The sequence below is a fragment of the Phoca vitulina genome, unplaced genomic scaffold, assembly GCF_004348235.1.
Source record: "Phoca vitulina isolate PV1807 unplaced genomic scaffold, GSC_HSeal_1.0 scaffold38, whole genome shotgun sequence".
Taxonomy (NCBI): domain Eukaryota; kingdom Metazoa; phylum Chordata; class Mammalia; order Carnivora; family Phocidae; genus Phoca; species Phoca vitulina.
The window spans coordinates 13464169-13489180 of record NW_022589741.1 but is presented as its reverse complement, the minus strand read 5'-3'; the positions used below and the strand labels follow the sequence as shown (position 1 = coordinate 13489180).

Here is a 25012-nt window from a genome sequence, read left to right as displayed (position 1 = left end):
GGCATGCAGCGGGTGCTCAATCAATGCAGAATGAAGGAAATGACCGAATGAGAGGTCTGCCGCCACTCTCTCTCTACGGTCCCTCCCGCCCGGCCAGGGTCCTGCAGGGTGGACTCCGCCTCGGCAGAGGGCATCCCAGACCCCTCGCCAGCCCCGGAAGCTGGGCTGCCGGCCATGGGAAGACTACACTTCCCAGCGATCCCAGGGAAGAGCGAAAACCCTTTGGCTTTGACAGCCGCCGCCACAAGTCTTTCCGCCTCCCCAGCCTGCTAGGAGCTGGGAGCGGGCTGACGGTGGCCTGACCGGCACACGCAGCTGCGGGCGCCCGGAGTCCCTGCGCTTCGCCCCGCCGCCCGGCCAGCCCGAGGACCGAGAAGCCCGCGGCCGCCGACCTGCCATGCCCGCCCCTCCCAGCCGCCCGGGGGGGCCGAGCCGTCCTCTCCCAGACCGCCGCTGAGGCTGGGCGCCGCTGGCCAGATGTAGCCGGCTTCGGCTCCGTCTCCTCCCCTCTCGCTCTGCGGATTTCTCCTGCCCGATCCCCACAGCCTGCACCGGGGGGCCGGCGAGGGGCCTGTAGGCTCCGGAGCCCTGATGCCTCGCAGCTCGCTGTCCTGAGCGGCCACCACCAGCACCCAGAGTTGAGGGCAGCAACAGGGCCGGACGCGGTCCCGGAGGGAGCCCAGAGGGCCCCGAAGGCCAGGCCCACCATGGCCCCAGCACTGCCCTGGCTCCTGCTGTGGATGGGCTCGGGACTGCTGCCTGCCCACTGCACCCAGCCTGGCATCCGGCTGCCCCTGCGAAGCGGGCTGGGGGCGCCCCCCCTGGGGCTGCGGCTGCCCCGGGAGACCGTGGAGGAGCCGGAGGAGCCCGGCCGGAGGGGCAGCTTTGTGGAGATGGTGGACAACCTGAGGGGCAAGTCCGGTCAGGGCTACTACGTGGAGATGACCGTGGGCAGCCCCCCGCAGACGGTAAGGTCGCCAGGCCAGCCCTACCCTCCTTCCTGCATGAGCGGGGGTGGGGGGCGGGGTGCAGCATGCTGGCCCCTGCTAAAATGGGCTGGATGGTGCGGGCAGGAGGGACCCTCTGGGATTCCATTGGTAGCAGTCAGCCCCAAAGTTCCCCTTTCCCACCTCCCTTCCCCTCACAGGCTTCCCCGCCTCCCTCATCTGACTGCCCTCCCCTCACCCCAACCTCACACACCTACCCCTCAGTAAGGATTCGGGACAAGACAACACTCCGGTGGGGGAGTCTGGCCTGGGGAAGGGGCACTGTGAACAGGTGTCAGCCCTGCCAAGCCTGAGTCTCCCAACCCTGGCACTCTGGATCTTGGTCACCCAACCCTTTCCCCTCCTCTGGTGTTCCGGGAACCTGGGCTTCTGACCATCATTCCCAGCACCTTGAGGACCCAGGAATCCTGGCACGAGCTGGAGCAGACCCTTGCTCCCACTGTCTGGGTTGGCACGGGGACAGAAAAGCGAGGTCTCCCAGCTCCTCCTGACCTCCACTCGAGCCCAGAAGCCCTGGACAGACTCCTGCTTCCCCAGCCCCTCCCAACTCCTCCCCCTCCCCCTGTGCCTCTGCACCCCAGCCCCTCCCCTTCCCCATGCCGCTGAGCACAGGCCAGAGGGGACTGAATTGAGCCTGGGAAAGGACTAACTGCAGCCCAGGAGCGAGAACCCCCTTCTAAGAATGCGACTCCTTCTGTGAGCCCATAGGCGCTGGGGGGGGGGGGGGGGGGGGGAAGGGGGCATGGCAGCCTGAGGAAAACACTGCCAGCCCTCCCCTTCCTTCCAGTCCTCCACGGGACCTGCAAGGTGGCTGGTGGAGGTGGCACCCTCCGTGCCTGTGTGGGTGGGGTGCTGTGGCTGCCCACTGGGCACATCTGCCTCCTCTGTGGGTGGGCCTGGGCGCGGGTGGCGGGACGGTTGTGCACGTGCTGGTGTGTGTCACCTTGAATCTGAGCCTGCACATTGCTGGGAGCCACCCCCCTCCCCCGGATCTGTGGGATCTGTGTCCGGGAGGCCTGTCCTTGGGAGGGTCCGTGAAGGTGGGAGTGTGTTTACGTGTAGAGAGGGAAGAGCCACACTTCTCTGAACTTCTCAGGCAGCTCTTACACTGGATCTGGGAGAAAGACAAACCTCCATCCCCCAAATACTTGACAGAAGTGAGTCTTCCTAGGTCCCTGCCACCCAGGCCTACCTCCCACCTCCCAGCTGATGCAAGGCTCTGGTCTCCCCTATTCACCCCTTCTCTTTCCTGAGTACTGTAACTTCCCCAGAAAGTCTCAGATCAGTGTGACGATAGGCCCCTAGCCACCGGGGCCAACTGGAGGCTAGGTATGATCAGATAGCAGATAACCTGCAACCCCCTGGGTGTCTGCTACTGAGAAGCTGTCCTAGGGCTTAACACCCTGGGGCACCGACACACAAAGGGGCTGTGGAGCCACCAGACAGACCAGGAATTCCAGCTCCACTGCCCACAGCTTTTCCTTTTCTCAGTTGTGCAGCCTGGGGCAAATTATGCAACCCCTCTGAACCTGGTGCCTTGTCTCCAAAATGGGTGAAATGAGATCTCCTTTGCGAGGTTCTCGGGAGGATTAAATGGGACTGTGGAGGGGAAGTCACCTTGAACACTGCACCCGGACACACAGTTGACCTCTAGTACATAGGAAGTCACTTTCTGCTAATTCCTCCAGCCCTGTCTGCCTCTTCTGGGCTATGCAATGGACCCTAAGAGCTTGAATGCTCTGGGCCACCACGTTTCACACAGTAGAACTGGGGGGACAGGTACTGGTCTTCGCTGGACCCCTGAGATCGTATGTACATCCCCCGGCCCGGAAATTGGCAGAGAGTAATTGCCCCACAAATGTCAGTTCCTTCCCCTTCCTTCCTAGAAAGGGAAAGTGGGCCTACAGTTCAATACTGGCCCAAGGAACCATTACCAGGGAGCCCACAGTTGGAATGACTCTGGGTCACCCTTTGGCTGGGAGCCCGAGCCAATGCCAGCCAGTCTGTACTCTGTGGTGACTTCGATTGTCTCCCCAGCAATCTCGAGCAGGAGGCCCCTTCTCCTTGCCTGGTAGGGCTGTTCTGAGCACCAGATGAGGACCTGGTGGGCAGAACACTTTCTATATGCCAGGTGATTAGGTGCGGGGGTTGAGAGCTGATCCACCAAGAGACAGGAGATAGGTTTTCTGCCCACAGGAAGTGTCGAGCATGAAAGTGTAAGTGCCAGGACAAGGGAATCCAAAGCAGCACCCAAAGACAGGCAGGCCCCCAGGCCCTTGCCACCAGAGCCTATTACAAACGTAACTTCTCTGGCCCCATCCCAGACCTACTGAGTTAGAATTTGGGGGGCCATGGCTCAAATTTGAGAAGCACTGATCTGCAGTCATACAAAGAATGAGTGCTGTAGGTGTGCAGGAGGTAAAATCAGGGAAGGCCTCCCGGGGGAGGTGTGCTGTGAGCATGATCCTGAAGGATGGTTAGGAGGGTGGCTCTTCCCAGCGGGGAAATAGCACCTGTCCCACTGAACTCTCATTGCACTTAACTCGAATGTCCACTGCTTCCCCGCCCTTAGCCTGGGTCCCTGGGACCAGAAGAAGCCACAACGAATGAGAGAATGAGTCATGCGCATTTGTTCAGGAGACAGTGAGAAACCCAGTTGAGTTAATCCTACAGGTTTGGGTAAATAGGATAGAGCCCAATTGCCAAAAGCCTTAAATATGAAGCTCTAAGGTTTGGGCTTGGGTTGGCAGATATCAGAGGAAGCTTGAATTTCTTTGTATCAGGGAATGACATGGGGAAAGCAATCTTTTAGGAAGAGACATCTGACTTTGAGGAAGAGTGGGACTGAGAGGTACAGGGGCGGTGGGCTCTGTCACAGCAATCCAGGTGTGAGGCCTCACCACAAGGACAGCATGTGGCCGTGATAAGACGGAAAGGGAAGGGAAGACCAGGATGCAGGAATGTCACAAGGCAGCCAGACACAGGACTTGGGGATACTGGTGTGAAGGGTGAGGAAGAAGGCATGAGATGATTTCATGATCCTGAATTGGGCTGAACGGAGGATAACAAGACCATCTGAGGGACCAGGACAACTGGCAGGAGGAGTTGGTGTATCAATAATGGGATACAACTATATACTTGTATTTATGGTGGCAGTTTATGTAAAGTTTTCAAATATATTCTACATAATTTTCTCCTTGACAGTAATTCCTGCAATATATACAAATGGTCTTACTCCTCATGACTTCTAGCAAAAGAAATGGGGAGTGAAAGTTTAAATAATTGGCCAGGAGACAGGCCCGTAAGCTGAGACCCTTTGTCATCTGGATCTTTCTACTCTGCCAGCCACCTGCCCATGCATCTTGGGGGGAGATGAGAGGGTTTATCATGAGCATTCCTTTTCATTCTCCCATGACACCTGCTCATGTGTCCCTTACTACACTTAAGTAGTATTATAGAACATATTATAACTGTTTTTTTGTATTTGTTTCCCTCCCAGAACATCAAGGTCTAGAGGACAATGTCTTTTAAAAAGATTTTTTTTTTTTTTGCAGTGTCTTATTTCTCTTTAATATCTATGATAGCGGCAGGTTCAGAACACGCACCTAAAAAACGTTGAGTGAGTGAATAAATAAAATGTAAGACATCTAAAGAGAACTCTCGATGGGCAATTCTAAGTGCAGGACTGGAACTCTTGGAGAAAGAAGCACTTTCATCCTTTTCACTTAAATGAAAGGATATCATCTCATTATAATGGGATGAGCATCAGCCTCCAAACCCAGGATAATAATGATTGTTTGGACTGAAATCTGGTGGTAGTCAATGCAGTTTAGCAAATGCTCGTTGAGCACCTACTGTGCGCAGAAGAGAAAAATGATGTCACTGCCCCAGCCCTTGGAGAACTCACAATTTGGTGTGAGACTCATATGAACAGCTAAATATCATACGAGACCGAAAGCATTTGGTGCAAAAAGAACAGTGAGTCTCAGAAGTGCAAAGAAAGAAGCAGTTACTACTGACAGGGTGTTAGGTTAGGCTTGCTGGGAAAGGTAGCATTTGAGTATGGCCTAGAAAGATGAGAAAGCTTTGCTATTTGGAGAGAAAGGTTTATGAAGAGAGGCATGCATGAGCTGGGCTGAGAAGCTGGGAGTTGTGGCAGGGATGCTGGGAGGCGGAGTGGAGGTTGGGTTGTATTCTGCAGGCAGGCGAGAGTCCCTTTGAGTATATGAGAAGGGCAATGGTCTAGTGTCGTTCTGGTTTGAGGAAAACAACTCCAGCGTGGAACATAGCTGGATAATCTAGAGCCTGAGACTAGGACCTGAGTCAGGGCACAAGGGCCCAAAAGATGCTGGAGGCAGTGAGGACAGAAAGGAGGGGAGGTCCTCAGAGATCCAGCCTTCACATGTCAGTTCAACCAGATGTTCTCTGCTCCTGGGGAGGGAGAGGGAAGAGAAGAGGTTCCCCTCCTTGGAACCTCTCTGTTTTACCAGGGAATACAACAAAAGGAGCAGACTTTTAAAGCACAATATAGGTCATCAAAATTCCATGCTTATGATTCTGCTTTACTTGCAAGGGATAACTACTAGCATGTCCATTGGGGGGTGAGGAAACTGAGGCGCAGAGAGACTAAGGGGTTTGCCCAAAGAGACTCAGATAAGGAAAACAGAGCCGGGGTTCAAATCCAGGTCTTTGGATTCCAAGTCCAAATACTGGGTTCTTTCCTGTGTTATCCAGTCTGGGACATGTTGGTTGCCTTTGAAATGCCAGTGGGCCATTCTTATTGGTGGATCCAGCAACTAGCTGAGCATGGGGATCTGGAAACCAGGAGAGAAGTTGGGACTGGACAGGTAGACTCTGGAGTCACCTGCAGAGAGGTGGTTTGGAAGCCAAGTTAGCAAATGGGCTTGTTCTTTGAGAGAATGGAGGGAAGGGGGGGGTGGTGGGAAATGATTAGGGAAAGAATACTGAATGTAGACTGGGGCTCAAGGGAGCAAGAGAAAATGATCAGAGAAGTAGAAAACTGTGAGGGTTCAGGGTCTCAGAAACCAAGAAAAGCCAACTGGTTTTCCACCCACCTCTCCCTCGAATGGTTTTCAGCCTGTGATTTGTGGGATTCTGTAAAGGGACCTCAAGGATGAAGGAGGTTAGGAGGAAGGTTAAGAGGCAAGACTTTGGACCTTTCACACCTCCCATTACCAAGCCCTCCCTCTTCTCCCTGCCCAGAAGTCAGCTTTTATTGTTTTTATACAGTGGAATTCCAGGTCCTTCCTTCCCTCCTCCCTTCCTCACTCGCTCCCTCCCTCCCTCCCTCCCTTCCTTCCTTCCTTGCTTTCCTAAAAAGGTTGAAAACCATTGACCTCAAAGAGCCACCATCCAAATTAGACAAAGCAAGATTACACAAGATCCCACTTCTAAGTTGCCCACCCAGTCCCTGAGACCACAACTCCCCTCAGGTTGCACAGAAGGCTTTGCTAGGACCCTCACACTGTCATTTCACACTCTTCTCCTCCTCTGCCTCCTCAAGTCAGGAGAGAAAGAGTTCAGCTGCGAGTGGGGGGTATGGGAAAGACTGGGACCTCCCTCTAAGGTAGAAGGTCAAGAACCCTTCTTGGGTATCTCCAATAAAGATCTAAGAGGAAAATTGTGGTTGAAAATCCAGGAAGAGAAACATCTCTCAGGGAATCTGCCATACCTGACCACTAACTTCTCTTCTGGGAACAGCTCTCTTGGGGGCCTGGGCAGTGGAGAGTTCTGGGCAGGAGCCAGACCCTCTTCCCAGTCCTGGAGCTGCCCCGAGCTGCCCCTGGCAGGATGGGCCCAGAGGGCTGGGAAGCATTCACTGATGCTCGCTTGCCACATGCTCAGGTGCTGTAGCCAGCGGTTCCTGAGAGGGAGGAGGTGCTCCCTTTTGAGGGCAATGATGAATCAATAGTCTTGGGGCTGACTGGGGGAGCCAGGACTCCCCGGTCTTTTTTCCCCAAGACTCTGACAAAGCCACGGCAAACTGGCTGAGCTCCCTGCCTCTGCCACCCCAGCCTATCCCGTTTCAGCAGGTCTCCTGGGCTGCTACCAACATGTGGCTACTCTCTCCACTGCCCACTGTACCCCCCCCTTCCCGATGTCCAGGCTGCACTGGCCTCTCGGGGCTGGTGAACCCCACCGACTCTTTTCCAGTGCCTGTAGAGTTTTTGCCGAATAGCACAAGGCATGAGCGATGGCATCTCCCTATGGCTCAAACAAGCCTGTACTGAGCATGACCCAGGTGCCCTGGAGGAGACTGGGCTTCTGCCAGAGATCAGCTATCTTTTCAACTGAGGACAGAACAAGAGAAGATTAAAGCCACCGCAACCTGTGCATAGGACACGACTAGACGGTAGGAGGGACTAGCTGTCTGACAATGAAAAGCAGGTAGCTGATTGCTGCTGTGAGAGCTCACAGACTGGGGGGTTTCCAGGGGGTTCTGTGGAGGCTGCCGGCGCTGCAGAGCTGCCTCAAGAGCCACCGCGGGGAGGGGACAGAGACTGAGGAAGCAAAACCTCTCTCTCCAAAAGAACAACTCTTGTTTTTTTCTCTTTGGTACACTGGGATCCTACATAAGGTTGGAAAAGGGTTCTGCTGCTTAAAAAAAAAAAAAGAAAGAAAGAAAACCCATCGTCTTAGATCTGTTCTTTAGGAATAGACATGGACATTTTTTGACTGTTCACATCCATCATATCATTTGAATAGGAAGCCTTGATAAATATTAGTTGAGCTGGGTTTGACACTGGGGGACATGCAGCATCCTGTCCAAAGGGAGAAGGGTGCATCAGATAAGGTTTGGGGTGACCCCACCACCTTAGAATTACTTAAAAAAAAAAAAAAAGCCCAAAGTAGGGTAAGTGGCACCAGGGAGCCTGCTTGCCCCCAGGTATCAATTGTCAGCTTCAGCCTGGAGAGAGAAGTGGAAGGCAGAGGATATGTCTAGGGAAAGGATTTCCAGTGGGTCAGCCAATGTGGTCAAGATGGAGGGAACCTGGATGGGACCCAATCACTGGACTCAGTTGGAGGCAGGAGCTGTGTGCTCTGTTGGCCCTCAGCCACTCCCAGCTGCTGACGTTAGGCTCCTCTTGTCCTTCCTTGCTCCCTTTTCTCAGGCTTGGGCAAGCTCACGTCTGGGAATATCCACTTAGGAGAGCAGATGAAGCTGACTCCAGGCTCAGGGACCAAGGAAGTCCTTGGTCTAAGAACCTGCGTGGATAATCCAGCCAACGTCATGGGTATGGTGGGCATCAGTTATCATTGTCACCATACACAGTCCCAGACTAAATTATGCCTACGAGGCACCTGGGGCTGAGAATGAATAGCAAGAATCTGTAGGGTCACAGGGAACTGCAGGAAATGAGGCAATTACTGGAAAAAAATCATTATGGAGCTCCTGCGGAGGGCTAGGGACAAGTAAGATAATAACGGTACAAACGGGCTCCCTACCCTTGTGGGGCTCATAGTATGGGGGACAGACATTACATAAATGATTAAAGGTCTGATGAGCGATATACAAAGGAGCACAGGTGTTACTGAGGACCTGCAGGAGAAGGAGCCTTATCTTGGCTGGGGGCATCAGGGCAAGACCTTTGGGAGAAAGGATATTTACACTGTGACTTGAAAGATGACTAGAAGTTAGACAAAACAGGGAGAGAATATTCCAGGCATAGGAAATAGTGTACGCAAAGGTGCAGAGCTGAGAGAGCCTCGTGCTTTTGAGAAGCATGAGAAGCATGGTGAGGGAGGGGGAAAAGTGATGAGAAATGTTCATTGGAGTCGACTGATGGTTGGTGAGATGCCCCCAAGGACAAGGATTTCAGGTTTGAATTCAGATAGTGTATCTGGTATCTGATGCTGTGTAACAAATTATTCCGAAACTTGGTGGCTGGAAACAAGAGGCGTTTTGGTTTTCAGGATGGTGTGGGTTCGCTGTGGCTCTTCTCCAGGTCTTATCTGGGCTCACTCACGTGGCTGCATTCAGCTGGTGGGCCAGCGGGGGGCCTGCTGGACCTCTTTCTCCATGAAATCTTTCATCCTCAAGGAGGCAAGATGGAGCTTCACCATGCAGTCTCAGGACAGCATTCCAAGAGGAATCCCCAGTGCACAGGCCCTGACCAAGCCTCTGCTTTCCTCCTTGGCTGATGTCCCATTGGCCAGAGCAGTCACATGACTGAGCCTAGTGTCGATGTCAGAGGGGATCACACAAGGGCCTGGATACAGGGGTGTGTGATTCATTAGTGTAGCAATCGACCATATACTTCCTCTCCAAGTGAGAGACGGGAAGGTCAAGGACATGAAAGACCAGATGTGGGGTTGGTTAGAACCAGCGGATTCCTGTCCAGCTGTGTGGATTGTTGTGTAAGATGGGTCAAGTGGCCCGCTCATTCCACATGTCCATTTCCTTCTCTGTAAAATGGAAGAAAGCCTTCTACATCTCAGGTTTGGGTAAAAGGCTTGCTTGACAAGAGTATAAGAGCCCTTCCCCCATCAACTCAGAGGCCCACACAGAAGGAAAGAGACTTCCTCTTTGATAGGAAGAATTAGAGTTAAAGCCCCCTCCTAGGGCCCTGGGATAGGCTACCAAGAGAGGCTGGGATCTTAGTAACTAGAGATCTTTCAGAGTTGATCTTTCAGAATCACGCTAGGCTAACAAACAGATGACTCCTGAAGGCTCTTCTCATCCAGAATAATCTGAGCTGTCCCTATCTGTTAGTGAGAGCTGGGGCCAAGACATGTGAGATCTGGGGAACAAAGAGCTTACCCAGAACTCATGGGCTCCACACCCATCTCATCACCCAAGATCTGTTGCTGAAAACTCCTCCAGGGGAGCCTGGCCTGCAGAGTGAAGTGGGCAGGTGTACCTTTCCCTGTGGGGCTTGTTAGCACTTCCCAAGAAGCCACCTTCCCTCAGAGGCCCCCGGGGGCACATTTGTTTGTTAAGTGATTGGCTGTGACCTAGCCCTGACCCCAGGTTGTGATCTCCTGGGGATCTAAATACAATAGCTACAGGGACTCCTGAGTCTGCCTGGCCCCAAGGGATGGAGAAGAAGATGGCTCCAGGACCCCAGTCTACCCGAAGACAGGCATCCGTGTCAAACCACAGCCCTGGTGAAGGGACCGCAGGTCTGAGCTAGAGCCACACCTAAAAACACCCACAGCTGGGGAGCCCCTGAAGGATCTCTCCTTCACCCAACAAACAGGATAGAGTAGCTCTTTTCCCTTTTCTTTCCTTGAGCCATTAATCCGAGTAATACTTATTGCCAGGCACCGTGATACCCATTAGGGATACAGTGATGATTTTTTAAAAATTAGATACAAGGGAGGTGAGATTTAATGTGAAGCTACAGAGTGACACATTCTATGCAAGCACTTTAAGAAGAGACTATGACCTGGTCTTTCCCCCTTAGGAAGTTTTCCCTTTTGAGCTTGGGATGATGGGAGATGAGTAGACAAACTTGCCCATGGAGAGGAAGATATCTGGGCAGAGCGAATGGTCTACGCAGCTGTTTCCAGGGGGAGGACCATGGCTGGTCTGAGGACCTGTGAAGGCCGGTGTAGCGGGTGAGCAGGGGGCTGGGGCGTAGAGGACAAACTAGGCTGGATGTGCAGGCAGGACCGGACAATGAAGGGCCTTGTAGGAAATGTTAAAGCTTTACATTTTTATTTTAATAGCAAAGGAAAACGATTGACACGGAAGGGCAACACGGTCAGATTTGCACTTTGAAAAGACCACCCGAGCCACAGTGCAGAGACAGGATGGAGAGGTCAAGGGTGGACGGACGTGCCAAGGCCCGTTGAGAAGCTATTATGATATTCTAGAACGTGGCCCAGGGGCGGCAAGGGAGGTGGCCAGAGATGAGTACATTTACGAGACTTTTGAGAAGGTTAGTTGGACAGGACTCGATGCATCGGGTAGAGATGTGAAGAAGAGGAAAGTGTTAGGACGTTCCCCCAGTTGCTGACTTACAGAACAGATGGACAGTGACGCCATCCACTGACACAGCGAATGCGGGGAAAAGGCAGATGGGCGGGACCGTGGAAGGTCAGCTTCGGACATCCTGAATTTGAGGTTATCTTTGAGGGAGTCTGCTCTGTGCTTCTGGAGCTGCAAGGGAAGGAAAGGGCTTAGGGCTCTGAGCTTAGGAGTGGTGGGCATGGAGGTGATACTCGGAGCTGTGGCCGCAGGGGAGGTGGCTGAGGGAGAGCAGAGCCTGCGAGCAAGAGGGCCGAAGCCCTTGAGAAGGGAGCCTGCAAAGCAGACACAGAAGATCTGGTCAGAGCCGTGGGAGGACACCCCCGGGCCGGGGGAGGTGGGGCAGGGAAGGGTGTTTCTAGGAGGGAGAAGTCCTCACAGGCAGATGAGGCCTGATTTGAAAATGTCTTTCGTATTTGGTGACATGAAGTCTCTGGTAGCTGTAGTAAGGGCTGTTTTATAGTGGAGGGAGGGGCAGCGGAGAAACGGCTTTGGAATGGGTTGAGGAACAAGTGGGAGGTGAAGAAATGAAGACAGCTTGGCTGAGAACTTTGGTTGTGAAGGAGGGGAGGGGGGCTGGAGGTGGAGGTGAGATTAAGGAAGGTTTTTTTAATGGAGAGACTGGAGCATTTGTAAATGCCAATAGGAGGAACCCGGATGGGGTGGGGGGGGGTGGACCGGTGGCGAATCTAGCTGAGGGAAAGCGGGTACTTCCCAGGGTGGGGCGCCCACCCAAGCAGGGGAGGGCCAGCGGAGGGAAAGGACGGCGGGCGTGGCCACGGGCAGGTTGCAAAGACCAGCTGGGGGGATGAGGGAGGTCCCACCGGACAGCGTCTGTCCGGAGCAGGAAGAGGCCAGGCGTCCCTCGCTAAGATTTGGCGGCTCGAAACCACCAGCCCTCCTCTTCCAGGCTGCCCTTACCTGCCCCGTGTCGTGAGGAGTGGGGGCTCAGCCGCCTATGGGGAGCAGGAGGGGGAGAAAACCTGCCCGGGGCTGGAGTAAGAAATGTTGGAAGGACAGGACCAGGAATCCCTTCTCCCAGAAGCCAGGAGCACTTTGCTAAGAGCAAACAGTTGGCCATTTGCTCAGGAGGGAATCCCAGCTGTTTGTTTTGCTTTCCCATTTTTTGTGGCAGGTGGAGAGCGGGTGGTGGGCGCACAGGGCCTGAACTCCCAGGGTAGGGGTGGGTGGGGGTCACTCCGCCCTGGGCTTGACCCGCTTTGAGGTGGAAGGGGGAGGCCTTCCTCAGCGGGGAAAGGCTGGGCCTCCTAGCTCGGGAGGGAGTGGTTTGCAGGAGGGGAGAGCAGTGGGGAGGCCTGGACCAGCTGGGGCCTCAGAAAAAAAGCCCTGTGCCAGAGTAAAAGGCGGTCGTGTTTTCCTGGAGCCCGTCAGGCACACATTCCAGGGAGCCCTCTCTTGCACAGCTCTGGGGACCCCTTTCTTTGGGGTCCAGTGATAGTAGGGATCCCTGTAAGAATGAGGCCAACCTGAGTGCTGGGAGCAGAGCCCTGGCAGGTGGGGGAGGGGGTCGGGGGGGGCCGAGAAGCCGTTTTAATCATTAACCTGGTTGACTGAAATCGGAACTGCTGCGCCTCCAGTTCTATTGATTGTGAAAGCACAGCCCGTGGAGCTGGTGGCCGCCCACAGACCCTGGAGAGGGCCGGTGGGGGGGGGGGGGGTGGGGAAGAAGGGCGGGGAGGGGGAGGGGAACCGGGCCAGGAGTGGGGGGCTGGGAAGGAGGGCGGGCCGGGGTCAGAGGGCTGGGGCCACCGTGGGGACCAGAGGAGGCGTCTTGGGGACACGGGGAGGCCAAGAGGCCTCCACAGGCATTGGGGGAGGGGCGGCCGCAGAGCCACAAGGGCCACCGAGAGCGGGAAGGAGCCAGAGGACCTGGCAGGGAGGAGGAACCTGAAGCCCAGAGGAGCACAGTGACTTGCCCAAGGTGACGAGGTCAGAGCCTGCACCAAAACTGAGGTCAGCTGACTTCACTGCACTGAGGAGAGAGGACACAGGAGTAAAAGGGCCCTGAGGTCAGGGGAGCCGCTGAGCTGATGGGCATGAAAAGTCAGCACGAGAGGGCTGAATTCTCAGGGTTCCGTGCTTCTGAGGACAGGGGCATTTCCTCTTCTGGCCTGTGAGGATGCTACTGGCATTCAGAACGTGGCTCTGGGCTGAGGGAGGGATCAGGCGGTTGAAGGAGAAAGGAGGGTCAAGAAAGAAGAAATGCTCGAAGGAGCTGCACAGCAAGGAGCACCAGGAAGACACCTGTCCAGATTCACGGAGCCAAAACCCAGGGCCCTGACAAGATGGGTTTTCACCGTGACAGCAGAGGAAGCTCCTGCTCCCTACTATTTTCTGATAGTAGGACTCAGAGGCCTGTGTCACCTCGGAGACCGAAGGGGAGCCCTTCGTGGGGAGCCGCATTCTGGCAGGCAGGGTCAGAAACGGCAGGACGGCACCAACACGCCGTCCTGGTCCCCGCAGCTTCCCTGGCCAGTGCCAGCTCCTGGAATAGCATTTCCGAGCTGGACGGGGATGCGAGCCCAGCTGCCCGCTGGGTGATATGCTTCCTAGGAGGACCAGAGAAGGAGGCAAGGCGCAAGCCCTGCAGACAGAATCGGACAGGTACCCGAAGTGAGTAAGGGCAGTCCGAAGGTAGAGAGAAAAGAGAAATGAAAACCACACAGATGCAGAGATAACGTGGCTTTGACAACACAGAAAATGTTAGGATTCCACAGCGAAGCCAGGAGCAGACACGAGGCCATGCTGAGGCCATGCTGAGCATGTCAGAGGATGCCACATTCTGTCTGTGGTCATGGTGGTCGCAGGTGTCAGGCTGTCCAGTCCTGCGTCCTAGAAGCTTCGCCCTGGACGTTCCAAAGGGAGACTTTGTTGCCCGTGGAGTGAAGGACAATGAAGGTAGTGAGCCCAGAGCCTCATGTTGATAACATCTTTCTCTCCCCTTTCTCTGACAGCTCAACATCCTGGTGGACACAGGCAGCAGTAACTTCGCAGTGGGGGCTGCCCCCCACCCCTTCCTACATCGCTACTACCAGAGGCAGCTGTGAGTCCTGGGGAGAGCTAGAGAAGAACCCTTCCCAAGGATCCAGGGCCCGGAGGGTCAGGGGAGGGCTTTGGGGAGAAAGAGGAGCTCCTCGGATCCTTTCCAGGAGACAAGAGTGGAGAGGGGGGATTGGAGGAGGTCTACTATGCGAAAGGGTAGGTTGAGGGGCCGGCAGGAAGTTGTTCAGGACCGAGACAGGGCAGCTTCCTTGGGGAGGGAAAGAAGGAAGGAGAGGAGCCCCAATGCTCCCAGAGCCATCTCAGGGTCTTCTTCTCTCTGCCTGGAGACTTCATCCGCACCCTGCACCCCCCACAGTGGCTGTCGGGTGTCCGGCGAGACCAACGAGGTCTAGGCAGAGCAGGCTACCGTGACCGCTCCCCGTGCCGTGCTCTCAGCCAGGGGCTGCTCCGGGGGGCGCTGCACAGTTCAAGGGAGTGGAGCAAGAGCCTTGCATAAGCCCCACTGCCCGGACCAGTGTCAGGGCCCGACAGCTAAAATGTCTCCCTGCACCACCCAGAGTTCCATCAGCCGGATCTAGCTAACTGGTGGAAGGGAGGGTTGAAGTGGGTTTTTAAGGTAAGAGGCAAAGAGGAATGATGTGGGAGCCTCCTTAGCATAAACACAGGAAGTGGCGAGAAGACATCTAGTGTCTGAGGCGTCTCTGTGTGTGGAAGTCTGTGAGGAGAGGCTTACATCCCATTCTTGGACTTCTAGGCAGATGCCAAAGCCACCTGCCACATCTTCTGCCTTCCCTATTGGAAGAAAGCAGACAGGGAGTGGGGCGTGGTGAGGACCCAGGAAAGGGATTCACTCCGGATCCCTGTCCCAGTCCCATCACTGCCCTCCCCACCCCGAACCCGGCACACACACAAGGCCTGGATAGTGGCACAATGAGACACGGGCGAGGGTGTCCCGTGCTGATGCGCATGTTCCATACGAGTGGTGTGTAATACTTACCTGCTCTGCTGAGATGCTGTGCCAACTCTTTCTTTGGAAGAACTTGCTGTAGAGGTTGCACATTCACCGCGCCTGGCACTTTCTCTACCACTCAGATGGTACCACCGGGTCCCAAGGCAGCGACAGTCAAAGGCCCCTTTTCTCTGGGAGCCTGATGGAGCCGGGGGGGAGGAAGAGATGCCCGCTAGCTGTCCCTCGGCGGCCGCGGGCACAATACACAAAGCCTAGGCTTGTTCCCTGCAGGGCCTGAGCTCGAGATCTAGGGATAGGAGCTGTGGAGACAGGAGAGTGAGCCCCAGCCACAGCTCCCCTCATCTGTTTGCAAGCTTACTGTACGTTCTGTTCTGGGTGATGGATCTGGGATGTTCTGCTGAGCAGCCTGAAAGCATCTTATGTGGGATGCCCCTGAGATAAGGTGAGGCCTTGGGAGTAGGTCAGATGCTGGGTCCCCGTGCAAGTGTTGCGGTCACGCCCCCACAGACCTCTGCCTCCTCTCCACAGGTCCAGCACATACCGGGACCTCCGGAAGGGCGTCTATGTGCCCTACACCCAGGGCAAGTGGGAGGGGGAGCTGGGCACCGACCTGGTGAGCATCCCCCATGGCCCCAACGTCACTGTGCGCGCCAACATCGCTGCCATCACTGAATCAGACAAGTTCTTCATCAATGGCTCCAACTGGGAGGGCATCCTGGGGCTGGCCTATGCTGAGATCGCCAGGGTGAGAGGAGCAAGGCCGAGCCCTGGGCCCTGTGTCTGCACTGCACACTGCATGTTACCCCGGGACGGGCTCGGAGAGAAGGGGAGCTGACTAAGGGAGGGACACAGATCAGCCTGAAGGATTAGTTAGCAGGGGGATAGGGTGGCAGTCTGAATCTCGTCCCTGCAGAGGGCAGGACTATACTGAGGGATGCTGTGACAGGTACAAGATTAGAGTCTGATTTCTACCGACTCCCAAGATCTTAGGAATAAGGGAACCCCCCCACCCCGCCCAACCTGAAACAGGTTAAGCATATGGGGATCAAAGATCCTATAGCTCTTTCCTGTTTGCACTCTGCCATGTCTCTTGCTAACCCTCTCTGCCAAATCGCAGTACTTCAAGACAGTCTTTCCCAAGGAACATCCCCCAAGTTTTGCTTTTGCCTTCCAGTTTAGGCAGGAAGCTGGCCTCTTTCCATTAGGGCCCTCTGTGTGAGGCCTCACTCCTTGTCTCTTTCTGCCACAGCCCGATGACTCCCTGGAGCCATTCTTTGACTCCCTGGTAAAGCAGACCCACGTTCCCAACCTCTTCTCCCTGCAGCTCTGTGGTGCTGGGTTCCCCCTCAACCAGTCGGAAGTGCTGGCCTCAGTTGGAGGGAGCATGGTGAGTAGGTCCTAGGAGAGGGGAGGTTCTAGCACTGGGCAGAGGGATAGGTATCACCTGCCTCCCCTCCCTCTAAGCTACCGCACAGTCTTGGGCTCCACTACTTGGAATCAAGAGAAACCTCTTTAAACTCCCCACCTCCACTTTTCCTTTTCCATCCTTTTCTTCTTTGCATTATTCCAGAAAGGATTCCAGGTACCTATGGTAAACTTGGAAAGGATGAGATGATTAGGGAACTTCAAAGGAAATGTAAATAAGACTTCTCGGGGCACCCGGGTGGCTCAGTCGGTTAAGCTCAGGTCATGATCCCAGAGTCCTGGGATCGAGCCCCACATCAGGCACCCTGCTCAGCCGGGAGTCTGCTTCTCCCTCTCCCTCTGTGCCCCCACCACTCGTGCTCTCTCTCTCTCTCTAATAAATAAAATCTTAAAAAAAAAAAAAAAGAAGAAAGAAAATAAGACCTCTCAAATTAAGATGATTCAGTCTGACGAGCAGAAGGCAGCGATGTAAGGAGTTAAAAGTCTATTTATTAATTAATTAGGACAGTTGGTGAATGGTTCTCCATCTCCAACACGCAGAGAAAATAAAACTTGTAATAGAAGCAAATAATCATTCATTTAACATTTATTGTGCCAGTTTAGGTTTAAATAACTTTATATGGAGGGCTGTGAGACTCTGAAACAAATAATTTAAAATCCTGTAAAGTCTTCCCCTGATATATTCTTAACACACTTAAGAAACTACAAATCACTTTGGGACAGGATTCGATTAGAAGCAGGAAGATGAGAAAGGTGGCCGGTGAAGGGCCTTGCTACCCTCCCAGAAATCTCTGATCCCATTGCTTGCTCTCTGGGTGACTTGCTGTCCCTCTGTGCCGGGACACGGGTACCTGCCTCCCTTTGTCCCTAGATCATCGGAGGTATCGACCACTCACTGTACACGGGCAGCCTCTGGTACACACCCATCCGGCGGGAGTGGTACTACGAGGTCATCATTGTGCGGGTGGAGATCAACGGGCAGGACCTGAAAATGGACTGCAAGGAGGTAACACCACCAAGGGGGACCCAGGGAAAGGGAAGGGGGAGGCAACATAGCATGAGGTCAGACCCTGAGTTATGAGATTGGGAGGATGAGGCAGAGGAGTAGGACCTGCAGAAAGGGTTGGGGGCTGAGCCCAGAACAATTGGGAGCTTAACGGTGACACAGCAGGACCTGAAGTTGGGGGGCTAGGGACTGGCAGGGCACTCGCAAGGGGACCTTGGGGCTTATGGTCTGGTAAGGAAAAAAAAAAGCATGTCTGGACTCCAGTCCCTGCCTTGCTTGACGGCTTTGGCCAAGTCATGTGCGGGGCAGTGTGGGATGATGTAGCGGAAGCGTCCAGCTTTGGAACTGGAAAGACCTGGGTTCCTAGCTCTGCCATTTACTAGCTATGTGCCCTCAGGCAAGTTACTAGGTTGTGTTTCAGTTTCCTCATCTGCAAAACAGAGGGAAAAACAGCTTTTCCAGAGATTGTGGTGAAGACAGAGAAAATAAATTGTTTTTCCCAGTGCCTGGCACACAGAAGTTCCCAATGAACGGTAGCTCAACCATTGGGGTCTTCCTTACCTAGATTCTTAATGTATGTTCAATGAGAATAGATATAAAAGGACTATGAAAAGTTAAAAGCACTATACAAGGTATTTTTATTTTCAAGATTTGGAGAATGTCTGCCCAACCCAAGATACTAAGAGTTAGCATTTACTGAACGCTCCCTATGTGCCGGACACCATTCTAAGCGCTTCACATGTATTAATTTCATCCTTATAATAACTCTTTGAGGTAGGTGCTATTATTATCCTCATTTTAAAGACGAGGAAACGGAGGCACAGAGGCTGAACAACTTGCCCAAGGGTATACTCCTAAGAGAAGTGCCAAGCCAGGATGCCACCCCAAGCAGTCAGATCCCCCCTTCTGATTCCGGCCAGAGCCCCAGCATCAAACAAGGCTTTTGACTCTTCTAAACCTCTCTTCTCCATCCTAGTACAACTACGACAAGAGCATCGTGGACAGTGGCACCACCAATCTTCGTTTGCCCAAGAAAGTGTTTGAAGCTGCTGTCAAATCCATCAAGGCAGCCTCCTCGGTCAGTGGGACTCAGGGCAGGGGTACAAGAGATGATACAGTGTCAGAGGAAGTCCGTGAAGGTCCCTTGTCCCCTCACCAAGGGACAAGTTGTCTACCCTTAGATCCTTCTACTTAAGTGTCTTCAGAGCGAGTCTCTTTCATGGGCCTCGGCTTGCTCATTGCACTGGCCCCCTGGTGCAGAGTTTTGGCCTCACCCTCCAGCTCTCTTCCCCTAATTCTTGGGTTTCAGTGTGCCCTTCCCCAATTTGGATATTCCATAGAAAAGCAAAAAGAGAGCCCAGTGTTATCTGAAAGTGGGAGAAGCGCGATGGCGGAAGAGGCGGCTTCCTCACTGTTACCCTTTCTTGGCCACACAGACGGAGAAGTTTCCGGACGGGTTCTGGCTGGGGGAGCAGCTGGTATGCTGGCAGGCAGGCACCACCCCTTGGAACATTTTCCCGGTCATCTCCCTCTACCTAATGGGCGAGGTCACCAATCAGTCCTTCCGCATCACCATCCTTCCACAGGTATGTCCCCAGCCGGAGTCAGTGGGGTCCCAGGAAGAGGGCACGGTTCACACGGGGAGACAGGGAGCCGGCGTGGCTTCGCAGAACGTGGAAGACAAGAGACAGCAGCGTCCTGCGGCACAAAGCAAGCCCACAGAGCTCGGGGATGGCAGAGGGAAGAGCGGCCCCTGGGCACAGAGATCTAGAAGGCAGAGGCAGGGGGAGGAATACAGCGAGGAGGACACCCTTCTCCCTCTCTGACTGCTTGTCCTTAGCAATACCTGCGGCCAGTGGAAGACGTGGCCACGTCCCAAGATGACTGCTACAAGTTCGCCATCTCACAGTCCTCCACGGGCACCGTGATGGGAGCTGTGATCATGGAGGGCTTCTACGTCGTCTTTGATCGGGCCCGAAAACGAATTGGCTTTGCCGTCAGTGCCTGTCATGGTAAGAGCCAGGGGGGAGGGTGTGGGCTCCGTCTGTCCGTGTTCTCACTGGCCGGCAGTTAGGATCCCTGGGCCCCTGTCAGCCTGGGAGGTAGTCACAGGTGCCTCGAGGCGGAGCCAACAGCCGGCGTCCAAGCTAGCGTCCGGGCCCATGCTTTGTCCGTGTGCCCGGCGTGGCGAGGCCTGCCCGGGCTGTAGCTCCGCCGGAGGCCCGGACCAGCAAGAGCTGCCTCGGCCCCTAGGGAAGCTCTAGATCCCCGGGCCCCGTGGGCTGCTACACGATGGGGCCGGGTGTGCCTTCAGAACGGCGGCGGGGTCTTCAGTACCGGCGGAAGCCGGTGAGTGTACTAGGAATACACGGGGCTGTCTTTTTGGTCAACTCAGGAGACTGACCTTTAGGTACCATTCCTACCGCATGGTTATCCAGGAAAGGGTTGTTGCTCCCAGTGCGCTGGGAGGAGAGACGTGCTTCTACCTAGCCAGGCTCCTGCGGCCTGCTCCTAAGTATCTCCAAGGAAGCAGATGCTAGGGCCTCCTCGCGGGCTAATCTCAAGGCCTACCAGGAAGTTCTTTTTGCGCTATGATCCCAACTGCTGTGTGACGGTGAGAGCTGCCCATTCGCGTTTGCCCTTTCTCCAGTGCATGATGAGTTCAGGACGGCAGCAGTGGAAGGCCCGTTCATGACCCCGGACATGGACGACTGTGGCTACAACATCCCACAGACAGACGAGTCGACCCTCATGACCATAGCCTACGTCATGGCGGCCATCTGCGCCCTCTTCATGCTGCCGCTCTGCCTCATGGTGTGCCAGTGGCGCTGCCTGCGCTGCCTGCGCCAGCAGCACGGGGACTTGGCCGACGACATCTCCCTGCTCAAGTGAGGCGGCCCGCGGGCAGGGGACGGACGCTCCTGGGCCACAGCTGCGGGCTCCCTCTGGGCACGAGCAGGACGCACTGACGGCACCGGTGGCCAGAGCACCTCAAGACCCTCACCTGCCCACCAAATGCCTCTGCCCTGCCCGAGAAGAAGGAAGGGCGGGCACGGTGGGTTACAGGAATGGCACCTGTAGGAATCGGGAGAGGGAAGAAAGCAGCACCCTGGTGGCAGGAATCTTCTTGGTCACCTCAAGCCCGAGTTGGGAAATTCTTCAGCCTTGAACCTTTGCCCACCACCCCTCTGGATCCTCCGACCCGAAGTATTCTTCTCTTCTTAGTTCCAGAAGTAGTGGCATCACAGCCAAGTCACCCCCATGAGCGTCTCTCTGCCGTACCCTTGGCAGAGAAAGGGCCAACGTCGCTTCCCTGACCAAAGGCAGTAGGAACGGACGCACGGTTTGCGAGTTGCTTTAGCGACAGGGACTGCAGAAACAAGCCTAACACTGGTACAAAGACTGCCTCGTGAATTGAACAAAAATGAGACTGAGTATTTGTACAGATGGGGGCGGTGGGAAGAGGAGAGGACAGGGAGCGCAAAGACAGGGAACAGCTGGGATCAGAGCTAGAAAAGGCAGAACCACGGCCACTCGCCAGTCCCAGTTTCAGACTGCATCTCCAAGATAGAAGCCCATCTTGTAAGATGGGCGTCGCTGCCCGATGTTTCTTCTGTGGTTGTAGCCTGACCGAAAGTGAGTTGGGAAGAAGGGCTTACCTAGCCAAAAGCTCTTTTTTAACTCTCTTAAATGAAAAGTGCCCACTAAGAAGTTCCATCTAACAAATGAATTTCTACCTGAATGATTCCACTTGTCTCTACCTGAACCCTTTACTCCACACACGCTAGGTTAACACTGACACTTCCCACCCCCCACCCCCGGCCCCAGGTGCCCTATGAGAAGCAACTGGAACACACCAAACAGAGCAGGGCCTGGCTCTGTCTTCCTGCTCACGTGTTCACGCCCACCCCCAAACCCCTACTCTGGAGCTCTGCAGCTGAGGTGCTAAGAGGGATAGACAGGAGACCTCTCTTTCTTAACCCTTGAAAGCAGAATCATCAAGGTTCACTCAACAGCTACAGGGTTGATGCCCTGGTGCCTCTGCCTGGATTTCTTCCTGTTCAGCAGTAAGTAGTAGTAAGATCTCCACACGATACAGAGCGGTTTCATCGCCTTCTCACCCTCTCTGATGTCCCCTCCATTAACTTGGCTAAGGCACCCCAGAGGGGCACTAGTATTACACCCAGTGTCAGAAACGCAGGGCTTTCTGGCTCTAGCATCATTGCCTCCGATAACAAGGCTGCTAGAGAAAGGCTGCCAGCCTCAGGGCTTCCATACTTCCTTCACCACCAGAGCCCCTCAGGGGATGCCATCCTTCTCCCCTATCCTACTCCTTACTCCCCACTCCGAATAGTACTTGGGTACCCAGGCTGGTTCTTGGGCTAGGTAGTGGGGACCAAGTTCATTTCCTCCCGATCAGTTCTAACACAGTCCACTCTGATACCAGTGTTAGTGGAAGACGTGATTCTCCGCGTATACCCACCGGGTCCTGTCGCTAGCTTGTGAACACACTGCTTCCAGGGATGGGACCTGCCGAGTGTGGAATTACCTGATGAGGGAAAGGGAAACACAAGGAGGGCCTCTGGAGACCCTGGCCTCGGCCAGCTGCCCACAAGCCATAAACCAATAAAACAAGAATATTGAATCACAGTTCTTTATCTGGGTTCTCTTCATTCCCCTTGCACTTGGTGCTGCTTTGGCCGACTGGGAACACCCCTAACCACAAAGACTGTCAGGAAGACTGGAGAGTGTCCGTTTCCAGCTCGGAACTTACTGTGTAAATAAACTTCCAGAATTGCTACCATGTAATGAAAACGCCACATTCTGCTTTATAATTTCTATCCATGTTGGGGAAAACTGGCTTTTCCCCAGCTCTTTCCAGGGCATAATACTCAACCCCTTCATTAGTTAAGTCCCACTGTCATATTTTTTTTAAAAAAACCTGTACTTATTTTTCTTTTTACAGTTACTTCCTTTCTACCCTGAAACTATTAACTCTAAGTGTAAAAAAAAAAAAAATCTCGACAACAGCTTCTTGCTTGTAAAAATATGTATTATCTATCTCTATTTTTAGAGTCGACTCCTGAAAAGCGACTGTCCCATCTCTACTCACTGCATTAGAGGCCTTTCCCGCCAGTCTGCATGGCTTCTACCCCTGCAGGCCAGGAGACAGAGGGAGAAGGGAGAACAAGGGTGGCCAAAACTTAAATGTTGCTTTCTGATTGATCCCGAACAAGACAGAGAAAAGAGCAACACAGAGGCCCCAGCTCTCGCACACAGCTCCCCAAAACATGTCTTCCTGCTATAGTTGGCTTTCAAGGGGCTTTTACTAGGAAGCGGATAAGCCCCCCCACCCCCTTCTTCCTTTCTTCTCTCTACATTCCTTTGGCTTCAAAGATCTGTGGAAAAGAGAATAGCCTTTATATCCATTCCTAATTTCTAGATTTTTAGGTAATACTGAAAAATATTGCTAGTGGCCTAAAGGCTACTGCAAAGTTGATGAGAGAGAAAATCTTTTGATTGCAAGAGAAAAAAATGAATCCCCCAAATGAAAAGAACAAAGGAACTGGTCTTCCATTTTGCCACATTTCCGTTCATGATAGCTACCAAACTGGAGACATTAATATTTCATTAACCAAAGAAAGTGAGTCACCTGACCTCTACAGAGGTGAGAACTCAGGCCATTTCAATCACCCTACAAGATGCCAAGGAGGTCCTGGGAAGTCCAGCTCCTGAAAATGATGTTAGTCAACAAGGCTGAGCAAGTAAGGCAAAAGAAGGGAAGGACTACGTCTAAGAGGCTGATAGGCAAAGACGAAGGACAAAGAAGGAAAAGATCAAAAGCAGAGAGCAGGGAATATAACTGGATCTGAAAGGGAAAGTGTTTGCTACCCGGACAGTGCTGCCAGCGCCAGGAAGCATTTCCAGGTCCCAGAACGGGAACAATTCAGCTGTTGGTAATACAATGATGTCCTTCCCCTGGAGCTAGTGTTTTGTTTTTGTTTTTTAATTAACACTTAAGTTTTTCCTTGTTTAATCCAAAAGAGAAGGAAGCTGAAGCCATTTCCTGTAGGAGTAAAGATATAGGACAGGAAAAGAGTCAAAGCTCTCAGAGATTCACAGCTTTCACAGGTATAAACCTAAACACCAGAAGTGCTCAATAAGCAGAGGTGGGAAAGCGATCTCGTTCTAGACAGCTATCTATAGAACAAATGACTTCTAAACTTGAACTCCAACCCCCCTTCATGTCACTTTGGCCTCCATTCTTCCCAGGATAGGAAACATGTCCCCCATAATTTTCTTGCTTCAAAAATTAAAATCTGGCATCCCAAGATCATTCTGCAAGTAATTTTGCACAGACACCTCTTCACCCCAGTGCCTGCCTAGAGCTCACCCAAGGTCACCAAACAACTTGGTTGTGAACCAACTGCCTTAACCTTCAGTGGGGAGGGGGACTAACTGACCAGGAGACCAGAAGTGAAGGGGAAGAGGTGAGGCCTTCACAAGGTTGGTCTGTCAGAGCTTGATCGGAAGCCAAGTCAGTGGCAGCAAGGGATGGTTTGGCCCAGGAAAGATCTGTGGGCTGTGCTAGTTTCTAAAGAGAGGCCTAACCAGGAAGTCAGATGGACAGAAGCTTTTGGGGGGCATGGGAGAAATGGGACCCAGTTATGTTGGTATTCTTGGACTGTGAATTTTGCTGATGTAAAACAGAATATTCTGTAAACCTAATGTCAATGTGCAAATAATGAGCATTAACACAGTAAAATATTCAATGAAAATTCAAACTATTAGGGTTACATTTTTTTTTTCCTCAATCAGTCTCATTTTATCCATTTGGAGTCGAGTGGCTAGAACAACACTGAGGCTTCCGTAGGCTTTCAGTAAGCAAGGCATCTGGTTGGACAGCAGGTGAGCACCAGGGTTCAAATCTGCATACATGAGCCTTAAGAAAATGAACTAGAGGCTGAGCCAAATCAAAGCAGGATGGCCTTAGGGCAACAGCAGCTTCCTAGATGGTTTTTATATTGTACTTGAAAACAGCCCCAGGCAAGGATATCATAATTTCAAGGGCAAACTAAACATCATCTTACCTACAATCTGCATCCCCCGAAGGAATTGCAAGGTGAGAGGGAGAGACCATTTCTGCATAATATACATACTTTCATTTACGAACATTTGGATACAGACTTTCTATACACACATTACCTATATAATAAAAATGTACATGGCATGAGTATAGGTCACTGTATAAATATAGAGTTTTAGAAATCTTGAACCCGCGCTTCCTGTTCACATCAGTTTCTCCTCTTCTTCCTCCCCAGTCAGGTCCGTCATTTAAGAGTTGGACAAAAGGGACAAGTGTCATTTGTGTTGGTCTGGGCCCAGAATTTGATACACTGGAAAGGAAGAAAGACATATCTCAGGTTTATCTGGAAAGATGGAGGGAAGGAGGGGAGAGTGTGCCACTGAGGTTCACTGGTCTGAGGAACGCATACTAAGTCAGAAGGGCTCTTACCATCGGGACCAGATGGGCTATTTCATTGGCTCTTACCCCCAAAAGAATCTTCAGAGCAGGGGAACCTGTT

General features: G+C 53.2%; 2 protein-coding genes across 10 annotated transcripts in view; one reads left to right on the top strand and one right to left on the bottom strand.

Annotated features, from left to right (window-relative positions):
- The first annotated feature begins 218 nt into the window (after positions 1–218).
- BACE1 (beta-secretase 1) lies at positions 219–24211 on the top strand. Of its 4 annotated transcripts, none has more exons than XM_032428130.1 (9): positions 219–968; positions 13977–14065; positions 15524–15740; positions 16320–16382; positions 17292–17426; positions 18403–18504; positions 18863–19012; positions 19267–19438; positions 20077–24211. In XM_032428130.1, exons 1-9 carry the CDS (start codon positions 708–710, stop codon positions 20316–20318), a joined length of 1431 nt encoding a protein of 476 aa, XP_032284021.1. In that variant the 5' UTR covers positions 219–707; the 3' UTR covers positions 20319–24211. The 4 variants fall into 4 exon arrangements, with proteins under 4 accessions (XP_032284021.1, XP_032284022.1, XP_032284023.1 ...); XM_032428131.1 differs by having other exon boundaries at positions 16245–16382; positions 22501–24211; XM_032428132.1 differs by having other exon boundaries at positions 220–968; positions 15524–15608.
- Positions 23435–25012, bottom strand: part of RNF214 (ring finger protein 214) — a 41700-nt gene continuing 40122 nt past the window's right edge. For 4 of the 6 annotated variants that reach the window (XM_032428122.1, XM_032428123.1, XM_032428125.1 and 1 more), the window contains exon 15: positions 24291–24823. In XM_032428122.1, coding sequence (XP_032284013.1) covers positions 24758–24823 — 66 coding nt within the window. In that variant the 3' untranslated portion in view covers positions 24291–24757. Of the gene's footprint in view, positions 24824–25012 lie in introns of all 6 variants that reach the window. The other 2 variants (XM_032428127.1, XM_032428128.1) reach the window with 1 other exon arrangement.